At 38.7% G+C, this 15715-nt stretch overlaps 1 protein-coding gene across 1 annotated transcript in view; it reads left to right on the forward strand.

Moving 5' to 3' along the window:
* Positions 1 to 15715, forward strand: part of MUC2 (mucin 2, oligomeric mucus/gel-forming) — a 49133-nt gene extending 33418 nt beyond the window's left edge. The window contains exons 35-54 of the mRNA XM_050335820.1: positions 1350 to 1589; positions 2661 to 3355; positions 4443 to 4617; positions 5154 to 5401; positions 6561 to 6744; positions 6867 to 7071; positions 7697 to 7875; positions 8400 to 8402; positions 8512 to 8581; positions 8883 to 8983; positions 9141 to 9172; positions 9347 to 9524; positions 10115 to 10219; positions 10772 to 10812; positions 11430 to 11552; positions 11935 to 12033; positions 12658 to 12786; positions 13415 to 13454; positions 13746 to 13875; positions 15292 to 15715. Coding sequence (XP_050191777.1) covers positions 1350 to 1589; positions 2661 to 3355; positions 4443 to 4617; positions 5154 to 5401; positions 6561 to 6744; positions 6867 to 7071; positions 7697 to 7875; positions 8400 to 8402; positions 8512 to 8581; positions 8883 to 8983; positions 9141 to 9172; positions 9347 to 9524; positions 10115 to 10219; positions 10772 to 10812; positions 11430 to 11552; positions 11935 to 12033; positions 12658 to 12786; positions 13415 to 13454; positions 13746 to 13875; positions 15292 to 15481 — 3167 coding nt within the window. The 3' untranslated portion in view covers positions 15482 to 15715. The remainder of the gene's footprint in view (positions 1 to 1349; positions 1590 to 2660; positions 3356 to 4442; positions 4618 to 5153; positions 5402 to 6560; positions 6745 to 6866; positions 7072 to 7696; positions 7876 to 8399; positions 8403 to 8511; positions 8582 to 8882; positions 8984 to 9140; positions 9173 to 9346; positions 9525 to 10114; positions 10220 to 10771; positions 10813 to 11429; positions 11553 to 11934; positions 12034 to 12657; positions 12787 to 13414; positions 13455 to 13745; positions 13876 to 15291) is intronic.

Raw genomic sequence — 15715 nt, forward strand, 5'->3', positions numbered from 1 at the left:
AACAAAATCAACAACCACTCCCACTACACCACCAGGGGAGAGTTCCACCAGCACTGCCAGCACCCCACTGCCCCCCAGCAGCACCACCAGCAGCACCCCGGGGACAACCACAACTGTTCCTGGAACACCAACACCCACCCCAACTACTTCAAGCACATCCATGCCCACACCAACATACACCACCACCCTACAACCTCCAGGTACTTCTACATTTTGTGCTCTCATATATTCCCTTGCTTTGGGGGGCAATGGAGGTTCATGAGCACCTCCATTTCACAGAAGGATTTGAAAGAATATTCTGAGATGGAATGGCTCTTACATGGATCAAACCCACAACTTTGCTGTTATTTGCACCATGTTCTAGGCAACTGAGTTAGTCTCAGAGGCTATTCTTGCCTCTATAAGGGATCAGAGATAGGTGTAACTGCTGGCCATTCCCTGAAGTGGCCTGTGCCCAAAGCTGGCCATTGGGCTGCTTATTTCAGAAGGAATAACAATTTAGGGGTTCTGGGAAGAAGGTCCTGGCTTCCCTGACTCAACCGGGCTGCAGGGACAGATTTCATCCTGATGTCCAGCTTAAACAGATGCTGAACTCATGGGAAACCTTGCTTTTGCTGCTGTAGGACCTCATCCTTCAGCTGGCCAGAATGTAGTCGATGGACCTATAGCATACAGTTGAAGTGGGGGGGTTTGTTATTTGGTACTGGTATTTTAGGCACTGTTTGAGCACAGCTGTGCCGACTTTCCTCCATTTCTTCTCCTCCTTTTCCCTGTCACTGCTAAGGGTTGGCAGTGGTTCTAGAAGCAGGAAGGAAGGATTCCCCTAGCAGGCTTTTTGGAACAGTTTCAGTCTGCAGACTGCCACTTGATGTGAACTGTGGTCTTTGGCTGATGACATCCAGTAGCGCTGTGGGAAGCCCTTCATTGGACTGACATTACATTGCAGGGAAATCCTATGACATATTCCTGGGCGTAGTCCCATCCCTGATAAATGTGTTCCACACTCAGTTGTTACTCCATGAGTTAGTGAGGTGTTTAGGTAATAAGGCAGAGATAGAATTCCCAAGGCTGCTTGAAATCATTACTTCTCCTGCTGGTAGGTCTTTCTGATTTTGTGAGGCAACTTGCAGCACCATCTGTAATCTCTTTGCTAGGAAAGGAGAGCCATGATTTGCAAGGAGTCTACTTTCTTGGGGCTGGTTATAGAGGCCTTTCCTGTGCTAAGACTGTCCTGAGTGCTGTAGGTCTGTGGCAGCTGCCCAACACGCAATTTCCGTTAAGCGCACATTGAGTCCCACTCATGCATCTTGTGCCTTTGTCTCTTTTCTCTGCCCCTGCTCTTTCTAAAGGCCCAGGTTCATCGACACCGAGCACGCCACCCCCTTCAACAGAATCAACAACCACTCCCACTACACCACCAGGGGAGATTTCCACCAGCACTGCCAGCACCCCGCTGCCCCCCATCAGCACCACCAGCAGCAGCACCCCGGAGACAACCTCAATTGTTACTCTTGGATCACCAACACCAACCTCCATTCCTATAAATATTAACACCAGGACCCCTCAGGCTCCAACTACATTACCAATAAGTAATGTGGCTTTCTTTTCCTTTGTTGGTTTGAGAAATTTGTATTTGTTGGCAGCTTACCATGGGTCTTAGTTTTTATACTCTGCAGGAATGTGGTTCTTGTATATTTCCCAAAAAATCATACAAAGCTAACGTTTTGACAGCAATGTCAATATCCTCTACCATCCCAGGTAATCTTCCTCTGTAAGAATACATGAAGTACATGAAGGGGTTTGCCTGTTCTTACCCTGATGCAAATTAATTTTTGTTGAAGGAATCTCTCTGTGGACTTTGTGGGCAGAAACAGTGTGTCTTACTTCCTCCAGCATTGTTACTGCACTCTTATTATGTACACAGTACTACTCTATCTGCCATGTGTCACATTATGCTATAAAAGCACAAACAGATGGCTCTGAGGCTGGCCTCTGAGTTTCCTGAACACTGTTTTAAATGCTGATCAAAGACTATTTTAAACGAGTCTGCATTAGTGCCCATAATGAAAACTGGCCATGTGAAAATGAAAAACCAGAAAAGTGAATTTGGGGTTCCTAACATCCCAAAATATCTTATGGGTGAGTAGTCTTAAAGCTCTGGGGGTTAGATATAGAACACATACTGTCTCCAACAACTGCTCAGTTTCATTAGAATCAGATGACTGAGCATAATCAGTGATGGTATGAATGTGCCACATGAAGTAGCACAGGGAAAAATGGTCTATCCATAGAACACAGTAAGATACCAATACAGAATTAACCAAAGAGTTCACTGAGCATTGACCACTCAATGGATTCCCCTGGATTTAGGACTGCTGAACGCTTCTCTGCAGTATAAAGTTTTAACATTACAGAAGCTCTTCCACCTGACACTGATCAATTGTTTATATCAATGTCTCCTATGGAAGATATAGGAGATTTTATTAATAATCCCTCTGTGATGCAAAAACCATTAATAAAACAGTTTCTGTTTTATTCTTATCTAAAGACCCTGTGCTTATATTTGTTGAATTACATTTGCATATTAGAAAATGAGATGAAGTTGTGAAGAAAATGCAATTTCTGTACTTAAAATACTGTGTTTTCTCCCTATCATAAAGAGGGTACAACACCAGAGACACCGACAAAGACAAGTACTCCAGTTACTCCTTCAGCTACTCCACTGCCAACAACTAGAACAACAGAAACAGGAAGCACAATATTTACCAGAAGCACCACTATTGAACAGTCAACATCCTCCATGTCAACAAGCCCAGTGACAGTCACCACCACTGAAGTCACTGAAACAGGATCGACCCCCAGAACTACCACTTCAGGCCCCACACCTTCAAGATCCACCAGCACCACACCAGTAACAGAAACACCTATCCATGAGACCACTACCACTGGGACCACAAGACCTCCAACGGGATCACATACCACCCCTGTCCGTACCACAACTTCAGGACCATCCTCCCTGGGGTCTACTCTTAGCAGTACTGTATCTCTGTCATCAGCATCAACCAGCCCTGTGCCAGTCACCACCTCTGGTACTACTCCAACAAAAACCTTTACCACCACTTCAGGAACTACCTCTAGCAGTTTTACCATAAGCACTGCAACCACCACATCCACTACCTTCAAAACTCTTCCCCCTGGCTCTACTAGTACATCTGGACCAAATGCAACATCAACTGCAGTCACCACTACAGGAAGTTCTACAGTTACTCCAGCTACTGGCTCAAGTTCCACTACAAGTCTAACACCAACTACTCCTAAAAAAATATGTTCTATTTTACCTAATGAATCTTATGAGGTGAGTAGATTTCATAGGTTTTTTAGAATTCTGATTTGGATGGAGACTACATACATAACTTCAATGTTAGTAACATATGGGGTAGGCATTAAACTGGATAGAAAAGGAAGATTCAGTCTGTTCTATTTCTTTCTGTTTTCTTGGGCATCCGCGAGACCTCTAATGATATTCAGATTGATATATGCTGCTATTAGTTCTTCAAGGATAGTTTTTAAAAAGCTTTCTTCAAGGAGCTAGGTCCCCTTTCAGTGTTTCTCTTTATTGCAGGATAACTCTGGTGAAGAGGTAGCCAAGAGCTAAGGGGTGCTAAACTATCTTTTCTATTTCTGCTTTTGACTGAGTCCAGAGTGGGTAAAAGTCATGTGTTTACAGTGCAGCCCAACAAGAAACCAGAGGGTTGAATATATCTGAGTTTTGAAAGAGTCATACTTGCTCATATTCTGGTTTCAGGAAAGGACTGTGAAACAGATCACCCGATTCAAAAGTTCGTCAAATTTGACTCAGAGTTCTGATTTTTTTTTTGAACCCTCCACCTCTAACTCAGACAAATTAATGTCTTGTATAATTCTAAAGCCTCCTCACAGCTTAGATGCCTGTCAACTTGCTCAGTAGATCTGCAGGAATGAAAATTATACATGGTTTTAAAAACAGTGGAAGATAGAAAAATGCATACAATCACAATGCGTGCACATAATCACCTTGGACATTTCTCCCTGAATATCTGGTATTCACTGTAGCTTTAGCTGTTAATCTGTTCTAAACATTAATGGAGGGGAATTGATCATATATTGAACATTGATATTGATCAGTGTCTTTCACTGTTGCTTAGAGAAGCTGTCTAGGTGATGAGATTAGATCCAACATCTAACTTTCAGATAGCTGAGACTAGAAAAGGTGATTCCCATTTCGGTTTAGCGCCTTGACTTTTGTAAGTAATGCTTTTCACTTAGCAGCTTTTCAGATTTCTGGTGGGCAAAAAAATGTTGTTAAACATACGGTGTCTTAAAAACCTGCAAAAGATAATCAGACTCACTGCTTCATAAGGTTTCTCTCTGTCTTCCCCCTTCCCCTCTCTTTTCAAACACAGCAAGGTGACTCATGGTGGCTCTGTAACTGCACTAAGGCAATCTGTGTAGAAGACAATATCGTCCAGGTGATTCCTATAATCTGTAATCCACCTCCTAAACCCACCTGTGCCAATAACCTTTCTCCTGTGCCAGTCATTGATGAGGATGGATGCTGTTGGCACTGGGAGTGTGATTGTAAGTATATATTTTGCTGAGTATTTAATCTCCTGTGGGAACAATGCTACTGTCACGACTAACAATATTTATCAGGGGACAAGATTGCACAAGGCTGTGACCCTCAGTCTTCTAATATGGGTCTGTTTGGAGTGCTTCATCGATTCATGGAAGTATTTGCTTAAGTTGCCATCACTTCTATGTAACTGTTGGGTTAGTAGAATAAAATGGTCTCCCAAAGCAGGATTTAAATATTCAGATGAAGACTATAGTGTAGAAACCTATATATTACTTGATCAGACTATTGGTAAAGCTATATCTATGGTACAGTTAATCCTATTCTCAGTTGTCTGTCAGTAACATCAATGAACTGTGCCTTGAAAGAGCCTGTTTTTTTATTGGTGACTCCTACATAATGAACTCATGCATTGACAAACACACTTACAAAACTTAAATGCCTAAAGTTCGATGATTCCCACATCTACAGATTTTGTTTGTAGTCTGATCTGATTCTGTATGTTGCCATACGAGTCTAACTTCGCTGTATGTTCTTTTAGGCTACTGCACTGGCTGGGGAGACCCACATTACATGACTTTTGATGGACTGTACTACAGCTACCAAGGGAATTGTACATATGTCCTTGTGGAAGAGATTAATAAGAAAGTTGACAACTTTGGTGTCTACATTGATAACTACCATTGTGACACACGGGATGTGGTCTCCTGTCCTCGAACGCTCATTGTGCGACATGAAACCCAGGAAGTGAGGATGACAACAGCGAAACCAAATACTCTACAAGTAACGGTATGAGAGAATGTTACCATTGATTTTTTGATTCAGATAGTAATATCACATCAAAATGATAAGTATATTCACAATGTTTGGAAAAAAAAATTAAAAGTAATCTGTGTTTTAGATTCAATGACAGTGTAGATTATAAAACAGGACTGATTTGAAGGACTGCTTTTTTGACTCTGAACATGGGAGAAAAAAATTCTGCAACTTCTTGTCTTTTTAATCTTAAATATTTTCAGTGCCATATCTCTCCTAAATACATAAGTGTGGACAAATTACTAAGAGTTAAGGATATAAAATAAGTCGATTTAGGATTAACATTAATGTAACAAAGGAAACAACAAATGTTGAATGAGAGGAGGTAATGTAAAACAGACATAACAATAAAGTACTGGCCTTAAGCCTTTTTTAAAAGTACCATTACTAGCTTTGATTTGTGTCATCTTTTTAATTTTTTGGAATAGGAGCACCTACATGTTTATTTCATTGATAAATATGATGTCCCAGCTTTGGGGCTTCAAAATTGGATGAGAAGTGTTTGGGGGGTTTTTTGTAGCTTTCTGCTGTTTATTTGGTTTATTTTTGTACATTACTGTGTGAGAATATTATAAGTTAGATTGCAGCATATTGTTGAAAATTCGCAACATTTAGACTTCCTTTTTTTTCTCCAAAGCAAAGAAATCTGCCATTGCTGAGTAAAAGTAGTAGTGTTAATTCACAGAATCACAGAATCATATCCTGGCTACTGTATTTAAATAGATAATACAGATTTAGTTCTATTTCTTTCATTCCACTTTCCTACATATTCCCTTTATTCCAAGAAAATTAAAACTTTATACAGTGTGAATTTAGGAGAATTTTATATTCTGTATTCGCAAGGTGTCCTCAATACCAGAGTCACTCTAATGAGTCTGTTAAGTGTTTAGGATTTAGCTAGTTTAAACCCTGAATTTTATCTTAATTTACCAGATGTTGATAGGCTTTTTTTGGCTCAGAGAAGAAAAGTTTGGCTTTCCAGTAACATGAAAGAAAACACAGGGACATTTGATACCAATGAAAAGGTTACTATTTACCTTTACATTCTCTCTGCAATGCAAATGAACAGTCAATAGTTTTCTAAAGTTAAAATTAATTATATGCCCCTTTTCTGTTTTCCTTTGTTTATTAGGTGACAGTAAACAACCAGATAGTGGCTTTACCTTATAAAAAGTTTGGTGTGAGCATCTATGAGTCAGGCATAAATCGTGTTGTGGAAATTCCTGAGCTAAAAATGAATGTGACCTACAATGGCTTGTCCTTTTCTATCAGAATGCCCTACAGCCTGTTTGGCAACAACACTCAGGGACAGTGCGGTAAGGCTTGCTCTTGTAATATTTGTACTCTCAGAAAAACGTAATGACAGCCCTGCTACAAAGATGAATGGAATTTGATTACAAATTTTTGAGTGAATTCTTTCTCCTCTTACCAATCTTAGGTACTTGCAATAACAACACAGCGGATGACTGCATGTTGCCGAATGGAAACATTGCAGAAAACTGTGAAACCATGGCAGATCACTGGCAGGTTGTTGATCCCTCCAAACCACAGTGCTCTCCAGGCCTAAGTCCTACAAGTTTACCTAGCACAACCCCAACACAGCCTTGCAAAGAGTCTTCCATCTGTGAGATCCTTTTGGGAAGGTAGACATTCCTCTTGGTTTTACAAGCCTTTGATCTTCAACTGAATTGGCAATTTTAGGATTAATGTTTCAATTACAAGTCTTTCTACCTTTTATTTCTTGTAGCTTTATGGGTTGCTTCCACTCCTTTTACTTTTTCTAGTTGTTATTCTTTGCTGACAGTTTCTTTCAACACTCTGACTGCTGCGTTAACCTTCATTGATGTTCTCATCTTCTTCTACAGTCTCTGCCCTCCTCTGTCCTAGGCCTTTTTCCACATTCACTTAGCAGAAAACAGAGTCCAACTGAAAACAAAGATCTTAAATTTTAGAACTCCGTGTCAGAAAAAAACCAAAACAACCCAAACCCAAACAAAATGCCTTTAAAGAGGGAGCACGTGGTTGCAGTCAATAATATTCATGTAGCTCCTGGACTGAAAATACTTGTGTCTGAGTGTTTTTTGTAGGTGAGTGGAGAATACTTTAAGATACATTGAAAAGTTACAATCTGGATAAGTGCTCTCAGTAAAAATCTCTCATCCATAGTCCATGTCCACATCTCCTGCTGCCACGTCATACCAGGTTAAGCACATTGAAAAATTTATGGATCATTCAGTAACTAATAATGATAAATATTTCTGTTTCTAGTGTGTTCAAGCCATGCCATGAGTTTGTGCAGCCTGAGAAGTACTACGCAGCCTGCATTTTTGATAGTTGCATACTTCCCAACCTAGACTTGGAATGCTCAAGTCTGCAGATCTATGCTGCCACCTGTGCTGATCAAGGTGTATGCATTGACTGGAGAGGTCACACCAGTGGTGTATGCTGTAAGTATTTGGCCATTTATCTTGAATTATTAGGGAAGCTTGTATGGAAATGTTTCAACAGTAATGTCATACTGCTTTCCAAGCAATGAAGACACCAATAACTCACACCAGCTGCTTTCCTAAAGTAATTTTGCAGTTAACATTTTTAACAATGGAAATATAAATGAGCCTGCAAAAACAAACATCTGTTGACTGTGCCAGAAACATCTGTATGAGTATGTACGTTTTTTGTACACAGACAGTTTTGTGTTTTGCAGCATCAGCAGATCACTCTATTAAGTGATATATGCATTATTTTTCAGCTGTAGTAAAAAGAGGACAAAGAGTAGGAATATACTCCCTTTTGAGAACTTGTGCAAAAGGCACTGAAATTATGAAAAAGAGTTGTAATCAAGATGTAGACTCTTGGCTTTATCACCTTAATGTAAAGATGGTGCCCTATCTCTATGGCTAAATTGCAAAAAGATAATTTCATTCAAAGACATGAGTCTGATATCTGAGATTTTTACTCCTTTCTTCTCAAGGTTGTCCAGATACATAGGAAAATGAGTTAACGCTGTTTAAGTTCTTGGCATAAGGTCTTGGGGCTTTTATATGACAGTTACTGAGCTCTTCCTTTTTATTCTTCCATTCCAGCTTATGAATGCACCTCAGGAAAAGAGTACAGAGCATGTGGTCCTGTGAAAGAGCCAACCTGCAAAACAAGGTAAATAATTAGTTAGTTATACCTTCTACAACTGTTCATTCATATCTAATGCACAGGTGAATGAGGAAAATAAACCTCTTTTCATGTTTTAAACTGTCAAATTTATTACCCCTATTCTGTTGATCCTATGTCTGGGTGCCTATACTGTTCATGTTGTTCAGCTAGACCAAACACAGACAATCCCTAATCACAAATCTGCAGATCATTTGCCACTGTATCTTCAGTGAAAGGTTATTTGGCATAGTCCTCCTCTATGTGCCTATGACAGTAATGGTGTTCCTCTGAACATTTTGTCTCATAGTCACCAAAATGAAACTTCAACTAAACAAGTGGAAGGCTGCTTCTGTCCTAATGGAACAATGCTGTATGACTCTGGCGTGGATGTCTGCGTGAAAACCTGTGGTGAGTTTTACCACTTTACTTGGATGCATGTTTGCTTCCTCTTTGTTGTTTTCTTCTTATGTATGCAACACAGATCTGACTGTATGCAGTCAACATATAGTAGAGATTCTTACTGGTATGTTACTGGTAATGGAGATTTATTTTGATATTTTCACAGGCTGTGTTGGCGTGGATATGATCCCAAGAGAGGTACGATGCCATATGCTTTGAGATTTAAAGTAGAAGTTGGGGGTTGGGAGAAGAGAGCGGTCTCCACTGGTGCAGGCTTGTTTTATGGTTTCCCAAGTTTTTATTCCTGATTTTACTTCTGTTCTTTTCAATTGGTAACTGTGCAATCACTAATTTTATTTTCTTTAATGACAGTTTGGGGAGAAGTTTACAGTAGACTGTCAGGACTGTATTTGCCTGGAAGGGGAACATGGCATTGTATGCCAGCCTCATGAATGTCCTGAAAAACAAAAGGTCAGTTGTGATGGAGAAGGCTTCTATGAGGTCACCGAAGTCAATCCTGAAGACTCCTGCTGCCCTATTGTCACCTGCAGTGAGTTTAAACTATGTTTCCAGTTTTTCTATGTGACTTAGAAACAGAAAGAGACTGAACTACTTTAGCACCAGAGAGCTACAGCAGTTAGTCTCAAAATAGTATTTTTCCTCATGCCTTTTAAAATCGGCTTGCCCAGTGTTAGGGAGAATGCATTTTAATATTGAAATGATTCAGGATAACTGAATCTACAGTTATGGGACTTAATGCAACTCAATTTCTAGTTCTTGAGTTAGGGACCACATTTTATTCAAGCAAAAATTCTCTGTGGATTTTCATTTTGCAGCATTTGCCTATAACACGGGAGAGAGTAATAGCTGTTCATTACTTCTCTGCATAGAATTGGGATACTTTATTAACACAGGATAATTACGTAGTAGAAAAAGTTTCATAAACTAATGAGGTACCCCCAAACCAGTGCCCTGATGTATTAGGAAAAATGTGTTCCCTTTCTGCAATTTGTTTATTTGAAGAGAATCTGGACTGTTTCCTAGCAATGGAAAGTTCATCCTAAGTGCTTTGATAGATGTTTATTTCTAGTAGCTGTGATTTAGTGTACTTTTTGGCTTATTCTTTTCTTTTCCCCTCAGAATGCAATACAAGCTTCTGCACAGCTAAAGCCCCCAAGTGCTCACTGGGATTTGAAGTTCACTCTCATATTCCCAGTGGTCAGTGCTGTCCTGTGTACCAATGTGGTAAGTTCCTTGGAAATATATTACAATGACTAGCATTATATATTACAGAATTTAGCATTACACTTAATGAGACTGTATGCAATAGCCTATTGAAGAAGATATTAAACACAGTCAGATTCTAGAAATTAGTTACTATTTAACATTAGTTACTACTGCTATAGTTATAACAACTAGGAAGTCAGATACACCTCAGGTGACTCAAGTTCAATTCTCCTGATTATAAATACATGTAAGAATTAACTGTGACTGTGGTCTCACCTTAATCTACAAAAAGTCCCTAAAAGACTACTTTTGAAACAAAGAAGTACTTGGAACCTATTAACTGGACATTCTTGGCTATGAACTGGACTGCATATATTGGGACTATTCTTCCCTTTTTGCACATGCAGCATTGGTTCTTATACTTTATGCATGTCATGTCTGCTACCAGAATGGAGGGATAACCAATGGATTTGAAATCGTTGTGGAAGAAATGAGTTTGACTAGAGTGATGTGAAGACATTTTTTATTCTTTATTCCTATGTTAACATCTAACTTCTTGCTTATTAACAGTTCCCAAGGGCGTCTGTGTTCACCAGAGTGCTGAGTTCTTGGTAAGTTCTAAAAATGCTTTAAAGACCAGTGAGTATACTTGATCACAAATGCTATGAAGAGGTTTATCCAGTACAATCAATATTTTAGAAGTTTTCAGATTTCTGTCAGGAGGTCATCAATTTCACCAAGCCTAAATCTCTCCTCAAAAGGTTGATGTGTACGAAAGACATTGAAGAGCTGCTTCTATGTCAGTATCAGAAGGGAGATTTGGGTTAAATGTGCTTGCATTTTAAAAAGTCAGTTCCCATTTATTGTCAGTACATTGTTGCAGTTTTAAGACTCTGCTTTCAAAAATTAAAAGATATGTGAGTAAGTATTATTCTAAACAAACCTAGATTTGTAATAAATTCTCTTGGGTCTAGTAATTGTACCTGTCCTTTTAATATCAGAGTTTATCATTGCTACATCGGACTTCAATGAAGACACACATTAAATTATATACAGTGTTTAAAATGTTGTCTTTATAAATGTCTAGCCATATAGCTATCCAATTGTCTTTATGATTTTTTTTTTCCTTTTCCATTGCTTGATTTACAGATTTTTTGAAATTAATCAATGTCTGTCAAACATGTTATATATCATTAATACATGCTTTTTTTTTTCTTAACATTTTTAGCCTAACTCCTCAGTCTTTGTTGATAAGTGTCAGAATTGTTTATGCACAAATGAAGTTAACATCAGCACTCAACTGAATATCATCTCATGTGAACCTGTTCCATGCAACACATACTGTGCACCGGTAAGTGGCAAACTTAAACAAAAAAACCCCAAATACCCATGTATGTGAAAATCACTTTGATCAATGAGTGGTATTAAGCAAAGGACAGGTAACTGAAATTCAGAGACAATTCAGTTCGCATTGGCCAGATTAGTTGGGAAATTTTTGTAGAGCACTTAATGGAGGGATATTTAATTATTAGACATATTTATTGCAGTACTTTAATTTATTCCATCTATAACCTGATTTTATTACTTGTCTTCTGTTGGGTCGAAACACAGAAAGTCACAAATCTAGAGTGCACTTCAAAGCATAATCAATTAATGGATTAGTATGCTTTCATTTATTTCTCAAAAATTCATCTATTATAGTGCCATTGTTTTTAATTACTTTTAATATCTAGGGATATGAAATTAAACCAGTGAAAGGTGAATGTTGTGGAAGATGTGTGCAGACCAAGTGTATTATACATGCAGCAAACAATGCTGAACTCATCTTGAGTGTAAGTATGCTCTACATTCTGTGTTTCTACCAAATTTGTAAAGTTCCCTGTTTCAGAAGGGGAACACTTCCTTGCTTAGGCTTAGGGTAAGTTTGTACCTGAAAGATCAAAGACTCATGTGAAGCAAAACCTATCTACAATTTTTTGACCTGAAGGTAGGTCTCATGAAATCAAGTTTTCTGGAAGGCTCTTCTTGGTATGACAAATCCAATACCATTGGAAGGGATTTTCTTTCAACATCTGCAAGCTTGGGCTTGTCTTTGTTATTTGATTTCTGTATAAACACTAGTAAAGCCTGCATATGGAACAGTTGTATTGCCCCTGTAGGGTGGGAGTTTAGGGTGGTTCTTAATTAGCATATAACAGTCTAGCTCTGTGTGGATGATTTTGTTAAGGTACTTTACATACTTCAGAGACATTTTTCTTTCTCAAGGAAAATCCCATGTAAAACTGAAGATTCTCTCCATGTATGGCATATTGCAATACATGTAACAATCTGTATCTGAAACAGCTGTTAAAAATAATTTATTGGGAAACAAGAGGAAAGTCATTGTCAGAGAACAAGAAAATTTTTGTCTGAGCTTCCTTCAGCTTTTCTTATTACATTTTGCATTTTGCTTGCAGCCTGGAGAGTTTAAAAATGATCCTACCAACAACTGCACCATTTATAGCTGTGTAGATATCCGCGACCAGCTTATCGCTTCCACGTCTGAGATTACCTGTCCAGCATTTAATGAGGAGAGCTGCAAACCTGTAAGTAAAAACGGAAAATTTATCCTCTACTCCATATATAGATTACTTCAGTTTAGTTCAGCCATCTAACTAAGAACAGAAGTAAAATTAAGCTCTGATGACCCTTCACCATAATTTCTCAGTCCCAAGGGTAAAAGTTTCTAATGTATCCATGCACAGCCCTATCCAGTGTATAAAATATCTGGGTGAGAACTCGAGGCTTATAACTGGTACCTGTCTCTCAGTAGCCAAACTACTGGTCAGCACTGAGATACTGTCTTTGCTGAATGCTTTGTTTGGGGTCCTGTCTCAATACGAAACATGTTTTCTTGAATGTTCAGAAACACAAGTTGTTCAGTCAACAGGCTGCCAGTAACTATTGTCGGAATAGTTTCTGAGGAAAAATTACGTGATGTTAACTGTAGACTTCCTTCAAAGAGTTATTTTTATTTTCACAATCCTTTGTAAATTGATAGATTTCAAGTTTGGAAGAGACATTATCTTTGCTTATTCAGACCAATGCCGTGGTGTTCGCTGGTTATTTCCAGCCATTGGTGAATTGCTCTCTTTAGTTATTGGCCTAAAAGCCTCTTTAAATACTGGGAAATAAAAGAATATAATTTTTTTTTCTGTTTCTTTTTTCTTTTAGGGAACTATTTCATTCTTACCTAATGGTTGTTGCAAAACCTGTAAGTATCCCAGTCTATCTGAATCAACAATACAGAGAATGAATTGTCTTCTTTAACCAAACCATTTTCCAGCAATAGATGCTGATATATTTCTATTTAAATAGATACTTTTACATTGATGTTTGTTATTCCAAGCATTCACTGTCCAATGTCTCTGGAAAAGTTTCAGCTGAGGCAGCAATATCACTTAAGACAGTTCTTTGAGTACACTAATGAAGCCGAGGGAATGCTGAACTGCAAGGAACTTCTGCAGCTATTCCACTGCAAGTATTTTCTGCTCTTTCCCTGTAGGTGCACCTGTGGATAGCCGTACACCGTGCTCTGTCCGTCAGAGAGAAGACTTCATTGTCTATAATGGCTGCCGTTCCGTGGACAGAGTTGTCATGACTGAGTGTGAAGGAACATGTGGAACCTTCTCGCTGTAAGTAAACTTACTGGACAATGAGATTTAAATTCTGCTGGCACTGAGCTTGTTTATATAAAAGGAACAATAAATAGGCAGACTGCAGAATGGTAGAAGACTTGGGACTATCTGCTCCCCAAATCATAGACACAAAATCGTGAAATCTGCGACTGAACAGCTGATTTGTCTTAATACAAAGCAGAAAAACGTAATAAATTTCCTTGGGCATTCAGAGAGACATGATAAGGTCTATTCATCCAGTAAGAGCTGCCTTGTCTGTCATTTGTGTCAGACCACCTTTGCTGGAAATCATCACAAAAGAACATGGATTATTTCCTGTAATGGGAATGAGCCCAGAAAGTAGCCAAACTTGATACTCATAAGCTCCAAAGCTGCTTCTCAATAGTTAACATCTAAAATGAAATACATATACATCTTTTAAAGGAAGATTCAAACCTACAATTTTTATACAGTAAATAAATTAGAAAACTAATGCTTTAGGGGTGGTGTTAGTAGAGTATTTTGACTGTACATTTTTCTCTGAAATGAGGGAATATACAAGAAAGTGGCTATAAGGGAGTGGATAGAAGAACATCTGGTAGTGAGCACTGGAAAAACACAATTCTAACTCCCCAAAGAAACTGTCACTTGCTGCCTATCACTGAGTACATGGGAGTAAACTGATCTTTAGTATCATACGAAACTTTGATTGGCCACAGAGTTTATTAGTATTTTGAAATACCTTATCATCTTAGGGTCTTTCTTTGGTTGCTTCTGCACACAAATACAAAGAAAAGGTGGATCTTGACACAGTTCATAGCCTGATATAGACATATTCTGCAGGTTAGGAATGGTACTTGGGAAGCTGATTAACATAAGACTGCAAAAAATACTTTGAGATGGGAACAAAAAGAGCTGCTGCTTCCCTTTCCTGTTAACACTGCCCTAACTGGGATATGCATTTTATTCCCATGATCCAGTTGGAGCTTTTGCAGCCAAGTGATTGATGTGATGCTATTCTATATGACGTTGTAGCCCTTTGTCTATGCAATTTTCATATTCAGGTCAGGGCTTTGTCTCCCCTTAACTGTTACTCTGGTGTATTTAAAATCCATCAGTGCTAGGATTATGAGAAGGATCTGAAGAAGCTGATGGTCTTCTACTCACTGGGGTTTTTTATAGGACTTTGATTCCAATGGTTTTACCAAAAAAAGAAAAAAAATCTCAGCAAGTGCAATGAACTTTAAAAGCATATTATTATAATCATAACTATAATATAAATATAATTATAATTATAAATTCTGTCAGGTGAGCTTAGAGCTTCCATTAGCCACAACTGCAGCTTCTCACAGGAGTTCTGTACATGATTTCACCCTTTCCTTCTGTATGTTGGCTTCTACCACAGAGTAACGTTGCCATTTTCTCTTTTAATAGATACTCTGCTGAGGCCAATTCTATGGATCACAGCTGTTCCTGCTGCAGAGAAACAAGGACTACTGAGAAGTACGTGGTACTGAAGTGTCCTGGTGGGCACTCAATGTCACATAAGTACGTGTATGTGGAAAGCTGCAGCTGTCAAGACACTGAATGCAAGAACCCACAGTCCGGTGAGTTGCAGAACTGAGAAGAAAATGACAAGGCTGCTCTGAACCGTACCAAGAGGGCTGTCGGCTTGACATCAAAATGAAGACAGAAAAAAACTAGCAGCATTTAACTGAAAGGACTGTGCACCATTCTTAGCTTGCTTGACTACTTTTGAACATTGGTTTTCCCAGTAACTGTATCCTGTTTGTTCTCTGATTAATTTGAACAGTGCTCTATTTATTTGTGACAAAATAGGAACACAAATTTGTATTCT

This window comes from Myiozetetes cayanensis, unplaced genomic scaffold (genome assembly GCF_022539395.1).
Source record: "Myiozetetes cayanensis isolate MyiCay16 unplaced genomic scaffold, myiCay2020 scf6-25, whole genome shotgun sequence".
Taxonomy (NCBI): Eukaryota; Metazoa; Chordata; class Aves; order Passeriformes; family Tyrannidae; genus Myiozetetes; species Myiozetetes cayanensis.